General features: G+C 45.6%; 1 protein-coding gene across 10 annotated transcripts in view; it reads left to right on the top strand.

The window, feature by feature from the left end:
- ATP6V0A4 (ATPase H+ transporting V0 subunit a4) overlaps positions 1 to 9,889 on the top strand; it is a 74,211-nt gene extending 64,322 nt beyond the window's left edge. For all 10 annotated transcript variants that reach the window (XM_004741680.3, XM_045063022.1, XM_045063025.1 and 7 more), the window contains 4 exons: positions 1,977 to 2,105; positions 5,809 to 5,926; positions 8,248 to 8,419; positions 9,484 to 9,889. In XM_004741680.3, coding sequence (XP_004741737.1) covers positions 1,977 to 2,105; positions 5,809 to 5,926; positions 8,248 to 8,419; positions 9,484 to 9,577 — 513 coding nt within the window. In that variant the 3' untranslated portion in view covers positions 9,578 to 9,889. The remainder of the gene's footprint in view (positions 1 to 1,976; positions 2,106 to 5,808; positions 5,927 to 8,247; positions 8,420 to 9,483) is intronic.
- The last annotated feature ends 9,209 nt before the right edge of the window (positions 9,890 to 19,098 follow it).

Below are 19,098 nucleotides of genomic sequence, written 5' to 3'. Positions count from 1 at the left end.
GGGTGGCGTGCCACGGTGGAGGGCTGTGCTGCCATGTCCTGGTGTAGGACTCCAAATTTGAACCTGGCCTTTCAAGCTCCTATGAAGCTTGCTTGCTTGTTTGCTTGATTTATCAAGATAGGAGACTAGAACATATATATTTTTTAAGATTTTATTTATTTATTTGTCAGAGAGAGAGAGAGAGAGTACACACAAGCAGGCTGAGTGGCAGGCAGAGGCAGAGAGAGAAGCAGGCTCCCCACTCAGCAAGGAGCCCGATGTGGGACTCGATCTGGGGACTCTGGGATCACGACCTGAGCTGAAGGCAGCGGCTTAACCAACTGAGCCACCCAGGCATCCCGACTAGAACATATCTTATTTAGGGGTCCATGGGCTTGATTTATAACTCTTAAATATTTTATTATATGGCATGTGGACTTCTGTTTTTACCTTTGCCTAGGGCTCTGCACATATTAGATTGTAGACCCACTAAAGAAAAAAAGGTAAATGGGGCGCCTGGGTGGCTCAGTGGGTTAAAGCCTCTGCCTTCAGCTCAGGTCATGATCCCAGAGTTTTGGGATCTAGCCCCGCATCCGGCTCTCTGCTCAGCAGGGAGCCTGCTTCCTCGTGTCTCTCTCTCTCTGCCTGCCTCTCTGCCTACTTGTGATATCTGTCTGTCAAATAAATAAATAAAATCTTAAAAAAAAAAAAAAGGACAAAAAGAAAGAAAGATAAAAATACCTTAATGCCTAATTTGTAATACTCCACCCATAAAATCATTCTAGGAAACACTTTGGACATGGAACATTAAGTTTCACAGTGACTGGGTTGCTCAGTTGTTGAATGTCCAACTCTTGGTTTTGGCTCAGGTCAGGATCTCAGGGTCATGAGATTGAGCCCTATGTTAGGCTCTGCCCCGAGAGTGGAGCCTGCTTCCCCCTTCTGAGCCAGGGGGTCTTCTCTTCTCCTACTCTGCAATAAACAAACAAACTCAAGGATAAAACCAGGCCAAATTCCATGCTGATCACACCTAGATTTTTGCCTCGGAATTTTTTTCTTAGCTATTTTTATAAAGTGATGTTTTTACTTTTAAAAAAGGATATTAGTGTTGAAAAAGTACTTATGTTAGTCCTTTTGGACTGCTGGAACAAACTTCCACAGGCTGGGTGACTTCTAAACAACAAACTGATTGTTCAGGTCTGGAGGCTTCAAAGTCCAAGGTCACAGGCTCCAGTATGTTCACCATTGTGAGGCCCTCCACTGCCTGGTTCTTAGCTGCCACCCTCTCACTGTGGCCTCACATGGTGGAAGGGGCAGGGGAGTCGCTTGGGGAGTCCTTTATAAAGTCACTAACCCGTTCATGAAGGTTCTACTCTCATGACCTAAGTACCCCACCTTTGACTACGATCCCCTTTGGGGGTTAGGATTTCAGTATAAGAACTAGGGGAGATACACACCTTCAGATTGTAGCCGTCATTAATCTCTCTTAATTAATTTTGCCTGTAGAAATCTAGCTGCTCAGGTCACAAGGTACAATAATTTTATGATAGGATATATATATATATATATATATATATATATATATATATATACACTCACACACACACAATAAAAGGTACTCTTATACATGCACTGGTTTACTGCAAAGATGGATTAATTTGGCACATTCTGGAGCACCATAGAGAAAAACAGGTTCTGGAATCAGATTGTCTGGGTTTGAATCCTGGCTCTGCCACTAACTAGCCTTACAAGCTGTGTGACCTCGGGTGCACTTCTTAACCTTCCTGTGCTATAGTTTTCTTCTCTGTAGAACCAGGTGATAACTGTGCTTATATGAAAAGACTGTCACAAAGCCTAAACGAGGTGATACAGAGAGAGTTTAGAATGGTGTCTGGTCCGTAGTTAATATTTAATGATAGCCTTTAGTTTGTGTAGAATAAATTGTAATTCTAATTCTAAGGGTGAATTTAGTGCTTCACTTCCTTGCTTGTTGGCAGTTGCAGGCCTCCATGATCCAAGAAGAAGCCACAGAGGACACTGAAGGTGACCACTCCAGTCCTTCTGTGAGTGCTGGCCAGAGGGCTTCTGCAGGTGCCCACGGGGGTCAGGATGACCACGAAGAAGAGGTATGTGGGGCTCGATAGTTGACAAAGATTTCCCAGTTTGCACAGAGTCTAGATGCGGGATCTCATCAAGGATGATTGCAAAATATTTTAAACTGGGCATGGCCACCAGTAGGGCGTGGCCACCAGTAGGGTGTGGCTACCAGTAGGGCGTGGCCACCAGCCCATCAGAAAGGACTTGGGCAGTGGAGCTGGGAAGGTTGGGAGGACCGTGCTGGTGGCAGCCCTGTAGTCACAGAGTTGTGGGAAGTTGGGGAGGTCCCAAGGGAGGGGGAATGCCTATAGGATCAGAACAACAGCTCCTCGGGGTGCCTGAGGGGGTGCTCCGTCAGTTAAGTGTCCAACTCTTGATTTTAGCTCAGGTCATGAGAGCTTCTCTCCCTCTGCCCCATCTCTTGCTCACTCTGTCTCTCTAAAATAAACAAATCTTTAAAAAAAAGGAAAGAACAACAGCTCTTCCCCAACCAATCTAGGAGTGTTTTAACATTATAACCCAGGTGCTGCTGTCTCTGTGAGTGTGAGGTGTCAGCCTCCAGATCTATTGGCATAGGAGGTCATCCATGTTCGTGAGACCTCCTTGTCTCCGGCTACATTTATTATGAGCCGTCCAATCAGCGCCCCTCAACCCATGAGATCTGAGTCCAAATCTGGCCCTATTGTTGAAGTCAAAGGCGGGTTATTTCTTCCCAGCCCGCCTCCTGGACGCGAGCATGCCCTGCCACCATCCCCTCTTTGTTCTCCTGTCCCCACCCTGGCTCTGCTGGGACTTCGCTGACCTATCTTTGTAACATTATCTGCCTGCCTGTGAATTCAGGAATTGTTTCGTTCCCCCTCCCTCCCTGCCCGGTTCTGTTCAAGGACAGCCGCTCCCCCTCAGGAATGTGCCACATTTCCCCGATGAAGCAGGTGGCTGTTTTTATCCCAACCCTGCAGCACCCGTAGGCCTCAAGTGGGTGGGGTTTTAACAGGAGTTCTCTTCCAATCCTGGGATGGGGACAGGGCCCCTGTGAAGCCTGAGGGAGGCTAGAGGGAGCTCCCTTTGTGGTGTTAATGACTAATAATAATAATAATACTCATTTAAACTAATGGGTGGCCCATTAGAATTAATAAAGAAACTGGATCAAATGTTTCCAACAAGATTCCAGGTACAGAGAGTAACCCATATTGGTGGTGATTAATATTACTAAGTCTGTCAGACATGCTGGGATGTTCTAGAATCCAGACCACACATCGTCTGACTCATCCAGTCCCAGCGTGTCCAGTACAGCATCTCTCCTCTTTCTCCTGCCCTCAGGATCTGCCCAGTCAGGGTTCCCCTCCTGCTTCTGCAGTGAACGAGCTGTCTTTGTTTGGGCGACTTCAGGCACCATTCGTAGGTTCCTTCCCCCAAGTGCCGTCATGGGGGGGTGGTCTCCCGTGGCAAAGCAAACACGGGCTTGAGGACATTGTCCCCTCAAAGTCCTCTCTGACCTCTCTCCACACCAGGTGTTGGCCAAACTCAGGGTTAAGGACACAGTTCTCCAGACTGCCAAGTCCTCCCAAGACTCCTGACACTAGCCACAGGTTTGGGGATCTCCAGGACCACCCAACCCTCTCTTCAGACCAGTCAGTTACAAGTTCAGGGCCCCTCGCATTCTCTCAGGGCCAATAATTTGTAGAACAGCTTGGAGAACTCAGTAAAGTGTGAGCCTTACAACTGGAGTTTTACTGCAGCACAAATATAGAAGTCAGAAGGGGAAGAGGCAGATAGGCAGAATCCCACACTGGGAAGATCCCAAATTCCAGAATTCTGTGTCCTTAGGGAGGCCTTCCTTTCCCAGCATCGACATGTGGCAACAGCTGCACAGCACTGCCAGCCCGGGAAGCCCACCTGAGCTCCAGTGTCCAAAGTTTGATTGGAGTTTCATTCCGTGGGCCTGCAGCCCAGTGGTTGTACTCGGTCTCCAGCAGCCGCCTCCCACCCCCATGGACATGGACCGGAAACACATCGCTCCATGTCTCAACCTTCCAACCACAGAAGCGATCAGATGTGGTCCCAGGGGCTCACCATGAATAATGAAGAAAATTCTCTCACATGGGAGATGTTAGTTCAGTGCCAGCCCTCTCTTTGGGTGGGGTTAATGCTTCTCTACACAACCCTCTTCTACCGTGACTCTCTGTCTCTCCGGGGTCTCCTTCTCTGTCCGTTCCTGCCCTTGGCTTCCTCCCAACTGTTCTTGTGGCTGAATCAGAGACGTTGATTCCTGTCTTCTCTCCATAGCTCCTGACCCGGGTGGCCACAGCCCCCATTCCTTCTCGGTATCTCTCCGACCTTGACCACAGCCCTGTGACGACTCCTGGTCTCCTTTTGGAGACTCCTCTCGAACCTTGTCTCTGCATCACCAGTTTCATTCTTTCTCACCTCCCAGTGAAGATGTATTCCAAGCTAGGAGCTCTTCTCTCCGTGCTCTTCGCCTTGTGTATCTTTCCAGCTGACTTACCTCCCACTGTCCCTCCTCCCACCGGTGACCTCCTAGGTGTCCATTTCTAGCCCAGACTTTTCTTCGGAGCCTGTCCTGCCTCGACCACTGTGTGCTGGAAGATTCTACTTGTATGGCCAGCTGTCGCCTGAAATGCCACGCGTCTGAAAATCCCAACTAATCTCCCCCCATTTTTCATTTCTGTCAGGGCCATTCTTTCAGCTCCTCAAACTCAAGAGCCTCGGAACCCTGGATGGTCCCAGCCCCTCCTGGGTGAAAGGCCCTCTGTGTCCCCACTGTCCTGCTGATTCTTGGCTATTGCACTTTTCACATACATTGTCGCCACTAGACTGTGAGCCACTGGAGGGCTGGGATGGTGCCAGTCGGGCTGTTGTCCCCACAGCATCAGAGAGCATGAAGCCTGACAACAAGTTACCGCTATCTGTGCGCTGTTTCCTCCTCCCGATCCCTGGATTAGCGAGCTAATCAACAAAGAGGCTCTTTTGCTTATCGGCCTTGCCCTTGCCAGTTTATGCCAGTTTATTTTGTCACCAGATTAATCCCCCACCCCCACCCCCTGTGCTGCTTTATTCCCACCCTCTCCCCTGGCCACTTTCTACTCAGATGTTTTTTTATGGCTCCTCATGGGCTCCAGGTTATTTTCTCAACTCTGCGGTTTCCTGGAACTTTCCTCTCCTTTCTACTCCTCATCAAACAAGCTCCCACTTCCAGCCAAATTGTTTTCCCCCAGAACTTGCCTTCCCAGTGTTCCCGGCCACCTGCCTTTTCCTTACCAGGACACGTTTCCCTCAGCAGGAACGGTCCTCCTCATCTCTCCTTCTGGATGCCTCCCGCTCCTTCGGCTGCCATCTACCTCCCGTGATGCCTTAGCAACCGTTCTCTCTTCCTCTCTGGACTTTTTTCAGCTCTTTCTGGGAGATGTTACTGCACACGTACTATATCTCTGTTGTTTTTTTAATTTTTTTTTTAAATTTATTTTCAGCATAACAGTATTCATTGTTTTTGTATCACACCCAGTGCTCCATGCAATCTGTGCCCTCTATAATATATCTCCGTTTTTGTGCTGCTAATTCTCTTCCTCCAAATATATTAATATTTGTTTTCCCCTAGTTCCGCTGGATGTGATATACGGTGGAGGCCATGTTTTATTCACCCGTGCACCGTTAATGAAAGCTTTCATGGAGGGAATTCTTAATGAAAGTAGAATAAAGAACTCTCTCTTTCAGTTCAATTTCGGAGACATCTTTGTGCATCAAGCCATCCACACGATCGAATATTGCCTGGGCTGCATTTCAAACACAGCCTCGTACCTCCGGCTCTGGGCCCTCAGCCTGGCTCATGCACGTGAGTGAGCAGACCTCATGGTCACGGTCAGATCGCCCCTGGGAAACAGAATCAAAGTACTTGTTGGCAGAAGTGCCTTCCTGGGTTATTTCTGGTTCTTCTTTCTTAGGAAGATGTGACTTTTCTTCTGTAGGCCTGACTTTATATTTTTAGAGTGGTTACCCTCTATATCAGTTTTCTGTTGCTGCTGTCATGAATTACCACGAACTTAGCAGCTTTAAACAATACAAATTTACTACCTTACAGTTCTGGAATCCGAGAACCAAGGCATCAGCAGGGTTAGGCTCCTTCTAGAAGCTCTAGCAGTTTCCTTTTCTAAGGAGACAGGGCTATAAGGACCTGCATTGAGGCTCCTGAAGCTACCATGTTCTCTGGACCCTTCTGTGTGCTTGCCCTGCAGCCCACTTGCTTGAAATATTCCTCTTTCTCTCTCTCTTTTTTAAGTAGGCTGCATGCCTAGCGTGGAGCCCAGTGTGGGCTTCATGACCCTGACTGAAATCAAGATCTGAATTGAGATCAAGTGTCAGATGCTTAACCAACTGAGCTACCCAGTCACCCCTATTCCTCTCTTCTTGAACTTTCTCCTCACCCAGTATCTAATTCTTCCTTCATAACTCACTCAGATGGCATCACCACCCTTGGAAATCTTCCTCTCTGGTCCCCAGTCTGGAAGGTTCCCTTTCCCTGAGTTCTGGGAGTGCCCTGTCCTAGCAGTGCTTACAATTCTGTTGTAATCAGCCTGTCTCCCTACTAGACTGTGAGCTCTTGGAAAGCAACATCCCCATCTTTTATTCCTGGAACCGAGAAACAAAGCCAAAGTGTGTCCTTGCAGGATAGAAGCCAAAGCAATGAAAGTGAGCCTGTTTGTTAATTTATAGCAGAAATGCAAGTGCTTATCATTAGTCTTCACTGCTCTGGCCATGTTCATTTTGCATCATCTCCCACACATACACACGTACACACTTCTGCAGGCACACAGGGCCTTGGATGCATACACGCGGCCTGTAAGCATCTACATCCAGACACCCCGAGCCCCGCATGTGTGTACTTGTGTACTGACATGTACCCATGCGAAACGGTTGCCCAGGGACCCAAAGTGGATCTCTGAGCTTGTGTGATCAGCAGCATTAATGTCAGTCTTTAGGTTCCATCTCAGATGTGGTTTGGAGGACTCAGGTCACAACTAGATAGGACAGGAGGGACTCCTCTGGCCAGCCCATGCTCACTGATGATGTAATTTGACTCCCCAAAAACCATATGGTTCACAGCTGCCTGGCATGGTCCACCCATTGGGTCTTTCTGGAACTCCCTGAGATGTCTAGTTCCCATGGGTGCCGCCTTCTTCATGCTAATGAACTTGCTTGAAGAGGTAGTTCAGTAGAGTGGTAATAAATACTGATTCTGTTCTAGTTTCTCATATACTACTTTTAGCTCAGTAACTCAGGCCGCAGCTTAACCTGTGTGTGCCTTGGCTTTTCTGTGTCGTTCTGGTAGTTTGCCTGCTCTGTTAGTCAGGCTAGGCTAGAATGTGCTGCAATAACAACAATCCCCAGATCTCAGTAGCTTGAAACAGTGGCGATCTACTAGAGCACATCTGTGTCCATTGGTGCCAGGTTGAGACCTAAGTTGAAAGAGGCTGCATTTGGACACATGCTTCAAAAGTCAGGAAAAGTCAGGTGTTACTCCAGCTGAAAGCCAGAGCTTGGGGGCGGGAAGGGGGCACAGTACAGAAACAGGGACTCCTCCTTGTGCTCCCACATGTCTTTCTTCTTGTCATGTCCTCGTGGCCAGGTGCAAGGGATAGGCCTTGATCTCTCTGGGCCATGCCCCTGTGACCTTTCTGCTGGGTACACTCATCTCAAACCAATAATGTAATGATAGCTCTCTGCTATCTCTTCTTATAAGAGCACTAATCCCATCCTGAGGACCCCACCCGTATGACCTCATCAAACCCTAATGACCTCCTAAAGATCCCTTCTCCAACTACCATCACTTAGGTAGGTAGGGCTTCAACATATGGATTTGTTGGGGGGAAGGCACAAACATTCAGTCCATATCAAATCATATTGTATGAATTCTTTTATATTTTGCTTCTGTGGCATAACGTGACGTTACTGGCATTTATTCATGTTGCTGCTGGGAGCTATAGTTTGCTCCATTGTGAGCAAAGCTGCCATAGACCGACTTGTCCAGGTGCCCTAGGGCACACGTGCCTGTTTTCCACCCAAGACCCGAGATTCGGGATTCTAGGGTGTGCAGACCCAGGAAAAGAGTATGGAAAGATAACCCTGTGGCTGAGACTCTTTCTCTTGCTTTTCTAGAACTGTCTGAGGTGCTCTGGACCATGGTGATGAACATTGGCCTTCGCCTGCGAGGCTGGGGAGGACTCATTGGGGTCTTCATCATTTTCGCCGTATTTGCCGTGCTGACGGTTGCCATCCTTCTGATCATGGAGGGCCTCTCTGCATTCTTGCACGCCCTGCGACTGCACTGGTGAGCGTGGCTGCCCCATAGGGACTCCACAGGAGCTGGAGAGGGGTTGGGGGCCAGGACCTGCCAGCTGGCCTCAGATTCTGACCTCGTTCAGTCACCTGCTGGTGTAATATTACATGACAATGTGTGTGTATTTGTGTGTTTCCCCCTGCAATGCACACGTTTGTAAGTATATGCACATGTGTACCCACATGAGTGTGCTTCGCATATGTGTCTATGTGTGCACAGGTGTGCACACAGGTGTGCGTGTGTATGTGTGCACTGCGTGTGTGTGCACATAGGTGTGTGCACATGTGTATATAAGTGTGTACGTGTGAGTGTGTGTGTACCTGTATATAATGGCTGCCTTATAATAAATGTTAGTTCCCGTTTACTCGTTCTCTCTTAAATGTTCATTTGTTGTATTACAACTGGCTTCAAGGTAAGGGACCCCTCCAGCAGCTGGTAAGATGACAGATCTGAGAGAGGCTCTTAGAGGCACGCTGAGCTCATGGGAGACATTTGGCCCATGGTGCTGAGGGCAGGAATCACACCAAGGCATAGGCTCTTGACCTCTACAAAGTGCAGACAGACGGAGGGTACCCGGAAGAAGGAAGGCGCTCGCAGGACGCCCTTGACATTCACAGATGTGTCTGCAGACTCTCAGGCATCACTAGGTTTACAAACACGAAAACATTTGTTGAAGTTTCCATTTTTCTTTCAAGTGAAATCTTTGCCAAGAATCTCGAGTGCATGTGCGCGCCTGTCCATCCCACAGGCTGTCTTCAGCTTTCACGGATGCTTTCTCACCCCCTCTATGCCCGCTGTTGATAAAGAAAGGTGTTGACACTACATGTACTGAGAGAACAGAATCACAGCCTCTCCCAGAGGTTATATTGTCATCTCTCCCCTCATGGAGGAAATGAACTCTGTGATGTCATCAGGCATAAAGGATGACATGTGATGTCTGTGATAGAAGCCATAAGAGTGTTAAAGTCAAGGTTCTGGGTGTTCTTCCCTTTGGCTGCTGGCCTCTAGCTTATGTGTTTAATCTAACTTTTTCTTGTGCCCCACCCCCCATGCAGGGTGGAGTTCCAGAACAAGTTCTACGTCGGGGCTGGTTACAAGTTTTCTCCTTTCTCCTTTAAATGCATCCTGGATGGTTCCGCCGAGGAGTAGCTCCAGGTCCGCGGGCGGGCGGCCGTGGCCTCTGGCTTCAGTCTCTGCTGCTGGGAGAGAAGTTCAACTTGTCTTCGCTGTTGGCCTGGCCCAGCAGGCCAATGGGATGATTGTTCTGGGCTCGCTGGAGGCGGGAAGCCATGATCATTTTATTTCCAAGCCTTGGGATCTAATATGACTTCATCATGTCATAGAGGAGCCGATCTCATGTTGGGTGGTAATTGTCAAATCCTAAAACGGGGAGGGCTTCACTGATGTTTTCTTGCAATTTTGTAAGTATGATTCATAAAGAAATAAACTGCTGGGCCATTCCCTTGTTCTCCGAGGTGTCTTTGTGTAAAAGTATCCCACATAATTTAGTACTGATAATTACAGGTCACAGCTAAGCAATGGAAGTACACAAACTAATCCCAAAGGATTATGTTTAGTTTAGTCTTTCATTTCCTGGTTCCTCAGATACTTCTTCTCTTTGCCTGGGGCTAAGCTTTATAAGATTAGGAACTTTCTCATGAATCTTCCCCACAGGTGGGAAAGAAAGGGTCATGTTCTCTCTCTGGATGTGGGCCATGAGGCTCTCTGCATTGTGACATCCTGTGGAATGAAGGGTGACCACATGAAAAACTGGAGGAAGAGATCTGAAGGCTTGAGAAAGTTCTGGAAAACAGCTTGCCAGAAAGGAGACCACCAGACAGGCTTACTCTCTGGGTCTGTGGGCCCTGAAGTCATTTCTAAGGCTCCTGGGTTGGCAGATTCCTGAGAGCCAGGGGCAGAGTAATATGTGTGTCATCAACTATTCAGCCTGAGTGACCACTACTCAGGTTAATCATAGTCTTTATGGTCAATATAGCAGTAGAATTAAGTATTGTTAACATTGGTATAGCACTTTACAGTTTACAAGGCACTTCCAAAAAATTATTGATCCATTTTTTTTTTTTTTAACATAAACTCTACCCTCAACATGGGGATCAAACTCACAACCCTGAGATCCAGAGTCACATGCTCTTATGACTGAGCCAGCCAGGCACCCCACAGGGCACTTTCTATGTAATATCTAGTTCTTAAGATTCCAGAAGATCTGAGCAAATCCAAGTTTACCTTTTGGACCGATATCTATTTTTCCTGTCCCTCTATGTAGTGGAGTTGGCTGGTGCTCATGGAAGTGTCATGGTTCATACCCAAGGAAGCGTCCATGTCCCCTTCTATGTTAATGTCATGACTTGTCTAGCACAACTTAAGGCACAACAGGCTGCTCCACAAATATTCAGAGATTAAAGCAAGATGAATCTAAGAATGAGAGTTGACATCTTTGAGTTCCAACTCTGACACTCATGTGTGTCCTCGGGCAGGAAGTGGGGGGATCTCCACCTCTCTGGGTTGTGGAAGGCTGGTGTCAAGCACGGGCCTGGACCAGGTACTCAGCCAATGACATCACCTAAAAGGAAGAACAGACAAAAGCAGCATGAAAATGTTCATTGTAAGTCTGCAGAAGCCAAGGTTGCTGGGCAGTTTCAAGGTTCTCAGCTCACCGTGCACTTCTCACCAACTATCTAGAAATATGCTATGCTTAGATAGATCACCAGCCTTCTTCTGCCCTTTAATTCTAAGCAATGATGGCTTGAAGAAAAGGTTCGAAAGGGCAAAGCTTCCTTCTGCCCCTTGCCTAGACCCCAGATCTTCTAGAAGTCTCCATGGCCTTCCTGAGAACTGTTAGTTTTCTCCAAGGTTTGACAGCCTCCTTCCATCTCATGAGAAATGTAATTTCCCCTTTAAAAAGGGATGGGGTGAAGGGCTACAGGAAAGGGGGTGTGACCGGGTTGTCACTCACATGCTCAGGAGACAAGGTTGCTCTTTAAGGAATTCAGTTGGCAGAACTGAGCCAAAGAGGGAGGAGAAGACCTAGGGGCCTGGCTTCTTGAGCAGGTTAGTCCAGAAGCCCCTCCAGGGGCCGCCCGTGATCTAACTGCTGTGTGAACAAAAGAGCCTGAAACTAGAAAGCTTTCCAAGGGATATACAGAGGTAAGAAACTCTGATGGGCAACGTGGATCTGGATTTACTTCTCTTGCTTTCAAGTGGAGGTGGCCGGGATGGGGACAGGGTTTGGACCATTCGAACTTGGCTGAAGGCTCATGGGCTATGAACAGTTCGCTCCTCTTATTGATGATATTGCAAAACAAATTGCATCATACACGCACACAAGCATGATCGGTTTTTAAAAAGCTCTACCATGGCTCAGTTATTTCCGGCTAAAAAATGGAGTATAGCAAAATGCAGTAGAATGAAAAGCCCATTGGTGCTTTACCATCTGTTTTAATAAAGCTTGAAAGCCAGGTGAGCCTTTTGAGTTTCAGAGTAGACTCCCAGCAGCAGCTCAGTTCTTATAGATTCTTTGAAGCTAGGTCATGGGTTGCTTTCCCATTATAGTTTTTGAGGAACTGAATGTGAGAGGTGGGCAACATTCTTCCCCATGTTATTCCTTCTTTTTTTGAGTTGGTTTGTCTAATGATCCATCCACCATCCATCCATCCTCTTCTTGAGTTAAATGGGATTTAGAATGGTTTACAGAGATGGCAGAAGATGCCATTTCAGCTTCTCCAACACTCTCTTATAGAGTTAAGGTTACAGGCTCTATCTGCAGTGTTCCTCATACCTATTTCTGTGGAACATTTTGTCCTCCTTTTTGCTTATTTGTTTCTGTTTTTTTTTTTTTTAAAGATTTTATTTATTTATTTATTTAAGAGAGAGAGAGACAGTGAGTGCAAGAGAGAATCTGCATCAGATTCCACGCTGAGCACAGAGCCTCACGTGGGGCTCGATCCCATGACTTGGAGATCACCTGCTGAGCTGAAACCAAGAATTGGACACTTAACTGATTGAGCCACACAGGTACTCCCATCTTCCTTTTTATGAAAACTTTTTCTTTATGAAACGTTTGTCTGAAATTCTAGAAAATACTAAGAGAATACTCCCCTGTGTGTTAACTTGGCGTTAATACTTGAGAGTCTCCCTAATGACTTGGATGTAAGCTCATTTGTAATGCACAGCTGTGAATGCCCAAATCCTGATAATCTCCTATCAACAGGTCTGCAGCCCAGCACCCTACATACCCCACCGAAGACATTCTATTATTTGAAGACCCTATAATAACTGAACAGGGCAGGAACGGGAACTTTCTCTGCTGCAGGTAATTTGTACATTCGTTTCTTCCATCCCTTGGCAACAAGCCCTGACATTGCGAACCCACCTGGGCCTTGACCGTCTTCAGGGGCGGGACGTTAGAAAGATCAGTGTTACCAGTGGAGAGCATCAATACTTTTCAGTGGCTGGGTGAGGGCTAGGCTTGCTTCTCTGAGTGGAGTTTGAGTGTGGCACACATCACTGATGCCCCTTTCTTTCATAGTTTCTTCATCCCTACGCCCACGAGGCTGTTCCAAACTGGAATTCGGAAAGGTTTTTTTCCCCCCCTCTAAAATATACTGAGTTTACCATTTAAGGTAGTGTAGAACAGGCTCCTGGTGGCTCCGCCCATTAAACACCAAACTCTTTTTTTTTTTTTTAAAGATTTTATTTATTTAATTTGACAGACAGAGATCACAAGTAGGCAGACAGGCAGGCAGAGAGAGAGAGGAGGAAGCAGGCTCCCTGCCGAGCAGAGAGCCTGATGCGGGACTCCATCCCAGTACCCTGAGATCATGACCTGATCTCAGGCAGTGGCTTAACCCACTGAGCCACCCAGGCGCCCAAGCACCAAACTCTTGATCTCAGCTCAGGTCTTGATCTCAGGGTTGTGCGTTTGAACCCCATGTCGGGCTCTATTCTGGGTGTGGAGTCTACTTTAAAAAAAAGTAATGTAGAACAACAGATCATTTTTGGTAAAAGTCATCCATTTTGTTGTGCCTTTAATAAGTAAGATGAGGTGACTCATTTGGATGGTATCAGTGTCATACAACTGGCGGGAGAGGTTTTGAGATCTTATTTTCCAGTAGGCATGCAGCACATCTGATGGCTTCCTAATACCACTTAGGTTTACCCTTGAAATAAGGTCAGTCTATTTCAGAAAACAAGTCACTTTTTTCTTTTTTTCATTTAGGTAATTTTTATTTGAGCCCAGGGTGTTCTAATGTTAGCAGAATATCAGTAATAAATGTTTTTGGAGAGATACATGTTTGATAACTGAAAATACTTACAAACTTCCCCTGTGTGTATTTGATTTGTGATTATGGTGAAATATTAGACATTTAGTTGATACTTTTATTCAGAGATGAGGAATAGTACTCCCACGGGTGTTTATGTTGCAAGGGCACTGTGCCCTCATGCAAACATTGTCCCATTTAATTCTCGTAACATACCGAAGAAGGAAACTTATCAGTTAAGATTACACACAGTTGGCTGGTAGGAGTGCACTGGTGTTTACAATTCATTGATCACAGCCAATTATGGAGTTTTTTTGTTCCTTCTCTCACACTGCTACACTTGACTAGCCTAAAATAAAAAAATTGCACACAATTTCAAGGAACAGAAAACAGAAATAACAGCGTCTTAAACAGAGAGCTTAATCGTTTTCCCACATAGATGTCTGGAGGTAAGTAGTCTACAGCTGTAGGAGAAGTTCCAGGGTCTTGCTAGCTTCCACCCTGCCAGACGTGGCTCAAAGTGTCCCTCTTTGCATCATGACCTGAGATGCCTGCCAAGGTGCAGGAGGAAAGGGGGAGGAGCAAAAGGGCTTTCTCAGATGCACCGCCCCTCCCCCACCCCCAGCCTCCACCACCTGCCTCTGGGTGACCAGGCTCTTCAGCAAAGTACAAAGGAGGACTTGCCTGGGAAGGCAGCAAGCTTCTTCAGCCACAGCTAGCGAGGTATTATTTCTACTTTCAAGGAAAGAACTGAGATAGAAGACAGAATCCATTCAATCTCAGTCTCCTGTCTGCTGACTTTCCTCTTTTTACTCCCTCCCTGCCTCCCTCCTATTCCCCCCTGCCACCTCTAGTCCCTCTTGCCTTCTTCCTCCCTCTGTCCTTTCCTCTTTGTTATGCTTGTTAATTTAGTCGGTATAAAATGATACCTAAGGATTTTTTTGTGACTCTAATTTTGTTAGTTATTACAGTAGATGAACAATTTTCCAGTTTTGCTTACAACTTATATAGTCTCTTGTGAATTGCTTGTTCATATAATCTGCCCCTCCATCTATTGGAAACTAATATTTTTCTTGTAATTTCTGGTTAATATATACCGGCAACATTTATTTGAGGTAAAATACCAATAACCTAAAACTTATCATTATACCAATTTTAAAGTGAAAAATTCAGTGGCATTTTTTAAAGATTCATTTATTATTTTAGAAAGAGAAAGTGAGTGTGTGCCAGCACAGGGAGGGGCAGAGGGAGAGGGAGAATTTTCAGACGACTCCCTGCTAACTGCAGATCCCCATATGGGGCTGAATCCCATGACCCTAAAATCATGACCTGGGCTGAAATCAAGAGTCAGACGCTCAACCCACTGAGCCACGTCGGTGCTCCTTGTGGTATTTAGTTGTGTAATTTACAAAGTTGTGCATGACTGCTGTGATTGAACAGGGCCTCCGGTGCCGGCCAGCCTGTGGACTCCCAGCCAGCCAGTGGTTTGACTGTGTCTGGGTGAAGCACCTACCGCTGACCCAACAGGTCATGGGTGGTGATGGAGGACAGTGGAGAGCATGTGGCTCAGGCCTGCTTAGGACAGTGGCCTGGTCAGCACCGTGAGCAACGTGTCAACTCTCCATTGGTTTGCTTTCCCAAAAAGAATTTTTATGGTAAGAGAACTCGCCTTTTTAAACATCCAAACAATGAGATAAGCTTTAAGAAGAAAGAATGGAAAGTACCCTACATTCTCCTCACTGACTTCTCCCTTGTGCACACCCCACCCTCCAACCCGGCCAGCTCCTGCTCATTCTTCGGGGCTGCACTCAGAATTGCCTATAGAAGCCTCCCCTGGTCTCAGCACTCAATAGAGCAGAGGCCCTACCTCGTGCACCAGAGCGACCCCCACTTACCCTGCGACCACGCCGCTCCCCGCTGACCCCTTACCTTTGCTCCCCGTTAGACTGGAGGTCCTTCAGGGCCAGGGACACTTTCATTATATGCTATTGACTGAGACATAGAAGTGCTCCACAAATATGTGCTGAAAGACAAAACACGGTTTCTGAAATCTCCATGTAGATACATATTTAAATGAAATTTTATAAATTGGGATCAGTATACACATACCTATACGTTGTGGATACGCATGCACTATGTATAACACCTCTTGGAACGTGCTTCTCAACACTAAATAAGTTTTCTCTGAGTGTTTTGTATTTTTAAAGATTTTATTTATTATTTATTTGACAGAGATCACAAGTAGGCAGAGAGGCAGGCAGAGAGAGAGGCGGGGTGGGTGGGGGGAGCAGGCTCCCCGCTGAGCAGAGAGCCAGATGCAGGGCTCGATCCCAGGACCCTGAGATCATGACCTGAGCTGAAGGCAGAGGCCTTAACCCACTGAAGCCATGGGGGCACCCCTCCCTGAGTGGTTTTAAGTGGTATTCTGATTAGCCATTTCTCTACTGGTGGGCATTGGTTGTATCCAGTTCTTTTGTTGTTGAAACAACTGAGTGGTGCCCTTCTTTGTGTATCTTTGTCTGCCTTTAGACTACCCCGTTAGGATGAATCCTGGGAGTGAAATTGCTAAGTCAATATTCTTTTATCTCTGCCTAATTGCCTTCTGGAAATGTAGCAACATACACTCCCAGCGATGACTCTAGAGCTCATTTCCCTTCACAGGGTGTAATCAGTCTTCAAGATTTTTGTGAATCTGTTAAGGGAAAGTGCTAACTCTTTAATTTGAAGTCATGGTGACGAGTTAGGTTGCACATAATTCCACTTATCAGCCACTGGGTGTATTCTGTGTTCCTCCCTCACATCTTGCCCTCTCCATTATTTCCTTCCTGACCTACATGAGCCTTTGTTAAACACACACGTTGTAGATAGCCTATTTACCTTTATTGAATTTTATAATTTTTAGATTGAAGCACTCAGGGCCCGTGGCAGTGAGTCAAGTTGCCAGATGAGTTTATAACAGAAATAAACAACCTGACTTGATTTCCTCATCCCCAGAGACATTTCTTTTAATTTTTTTTTATTTTTTAGTTTTTCTGGTAATTATCTTTATAGTTAAAACAACATAGTTGTATTTTATTTCTTAGTTTATCAACTTAAAACAGTATCAATCTATCATTCACGACTTAGACAAAAGATGATGATTTTAGGTCCTTATATCCTTTTTGCCATTTTCTCAATATTTTACAAGCATTTTAAAAAAAAACAATAGCGAGTGTTTGTCATGTTATTAAAAACACTATGTAAATATAATTATAAATGCGGGATGTATTATCAGTTTATATAACCATTCCCTCTTTACACTTAGGCTGTTGCCAATTTGTTAATTGTTAAAATAGACTTGAATAAACCTAAAAAAATTTTTTTTCTTCATATAGAGAGCATTTTCCACATTTGAGATACGTCCTTGGGATGAACTGTTAGAGCTGGGATTACCAGTGCAGATGAAACCAGTTTCTAAAGCTTTTGCTACGTTGCCAAACAGCACAGACTCTTCGGAAGGCATGGAATAATGGTTTTCAGGTGGGGATAGGTCGGGTTCAGTGTATCAGGATCACCTGGAAAAAATTTTCAAGCCGCCCACCTCACTCCGTACTGATGTAGAAATGTTGGGGTCCGGGAGTGAACGGCCAAGAAAGAATTCTGGAGACGTCTTCCATGCAAGAAAAGGTGGTTTTTATTAAAGCTGGGGGATAGGACAGGGGTGGGGCGGGCGGTGCTGAAAGAGTTGCACTGACGTTATGGGGAGTGACTGATTGTGTACTTTCTAGTTGGGAGGGGGTTAGGGATCCGGGTAAATCTCTAAGGAATTTGGAAGCAAGATTTCACCGACCTTGAGAAACTAGCTGTTAGGAAAAGGTCATTTACTGCTGTCCAGTAAAACCTTAGTCACGAGACCCTTCAGATGTATTCTCGGTGGGCCATAGGCTTGGAGGATGTTTGCTAATATATATCTTGGTGTGGGGTGGAGGACAGGTAGAGATAAAGGAAATCTCCAAAGGGATTTTTATATGTTAAAGAAGACATGGGATCATGAAGGTTCAGAGAATATCAAGCTATTTTTGCTTCTAGCAAAGTATTTTGTTGTTTAGATTTTTTAGATATTTTGTTGTTTTTTTAGATTTTATTTTACTTAGATTTTATTTCTTAAATTTAAATGCAATTAACATATATTGTACTATTAGTTTCAGAGGTAGAGTTTCGTGATTCATCAGTCTTACATAATACCTGGTGTTCTAGCAAAGTATTAACGTTGTAGCATTGAATTCCTTGAGGAAGGCTATCGTGCCTATCCCAATACTTGCCAATAAGCTATAAGTTGTAAGGAAATTCAACTTTTTTCTTTTTTGCCTTTGTTCTCCACATCACAATCTCGAGGTCGAGGGTCACTGGTAAGGAAGGAAGACTAGGGGCTTTGGGGTGTGGTGTGTTTAATAATGGGGGGGATGGTACCTTGATGTGTATAGTGTTTGCTGATTTCCCTGGTGTAACTGTTCCCACCACGGCTGGTTTTAAATTACCAACGTGATGTTATTGAATACAGAGGTGGGAAGAGATGTGTGCGGTCGGCCCTCAGCAGCTCCCATGGAGCACTGTAGCACCCAGCATGCAATTCGTCCTCTTGTGCGTACATTTACATATGCACGTGTTCTTTCATTCCAGTTTGCCCACATCCCAAGCTCTCATTCCTTTTGCCGTGTAGGTGGTCACAGTCATGGAATTTTCACGCATCTATGTAAATGACAAAATGGTCAGTTTTAGGGCATGGATTTTCATCTTACAGAAGCTGTTGGGTTGTTCTTGTTCTTTTTTTTTTTTTTTTTCCTCTTATTTTTGTTACTCTCTTATATTTTTGTGGTTCTAAATGTTATATTTATAGCTCTGGTTCGTAGGCAGGTCCTTGAGGTGGAATGCCTGCCCATGCCTCCATCCTTCCTGACTCGCAGCTCTTGTTTGGCATCGATGATTGTACTCATTCTTGAGGGAATCAACATTTCCAGTCAGTTCTGAAAGCACAATCAAGTCTATGTATTTTATTCAAATGTTGACTCTAAAAGTATCTTTTTTTAATGACCATGTCCATATCTCTCACTTGGGGCCAAATGTTATATGTGAAGATTATATTTATTTTTTGATGTCCAATGTCATGACCAAAAGGAAGAGCATGTGACTCTTGATCTCAGGGTTGTAAATGAGAGCCCCATACTGGGTGTAGACATTACTTAAAAATACTTAAAAAAAAAATATGAACTCACAAATGTGAGTCTCCCTTACTGGGATCAGCTTTCATTCAAGAAAGCTGTGAAGTAATTACCTTGGACCCAACACCTTCTGCCAGATCCTCTGTGATGTATTGCTTGTCTTTGCTGATAAGAAAAGGGAGGAATGTAGGAT

This window comes from Mustela putorius, unplaced genomic scaffold, assembly GCF_011764305.1.
Source record: "Mustela putorius furo isolate JIRA1106 unplaced genomic scaffold, ASM1176430v1.1 tig00003845_pilon_pilon_pilon, whole genome shotgun sequence".
NCBI classification, from domain to species: domain Eukaryota; kingdom Metazoa; phylum Chordata; class Mammalia; order Carnivora; family Mustelidae; genus Mustela; species Mustela putorius.
Note: the sequence above shows the minus strand (reverse complement) of the source record. Positions and strands in the feature narration are given on the sequence as shown.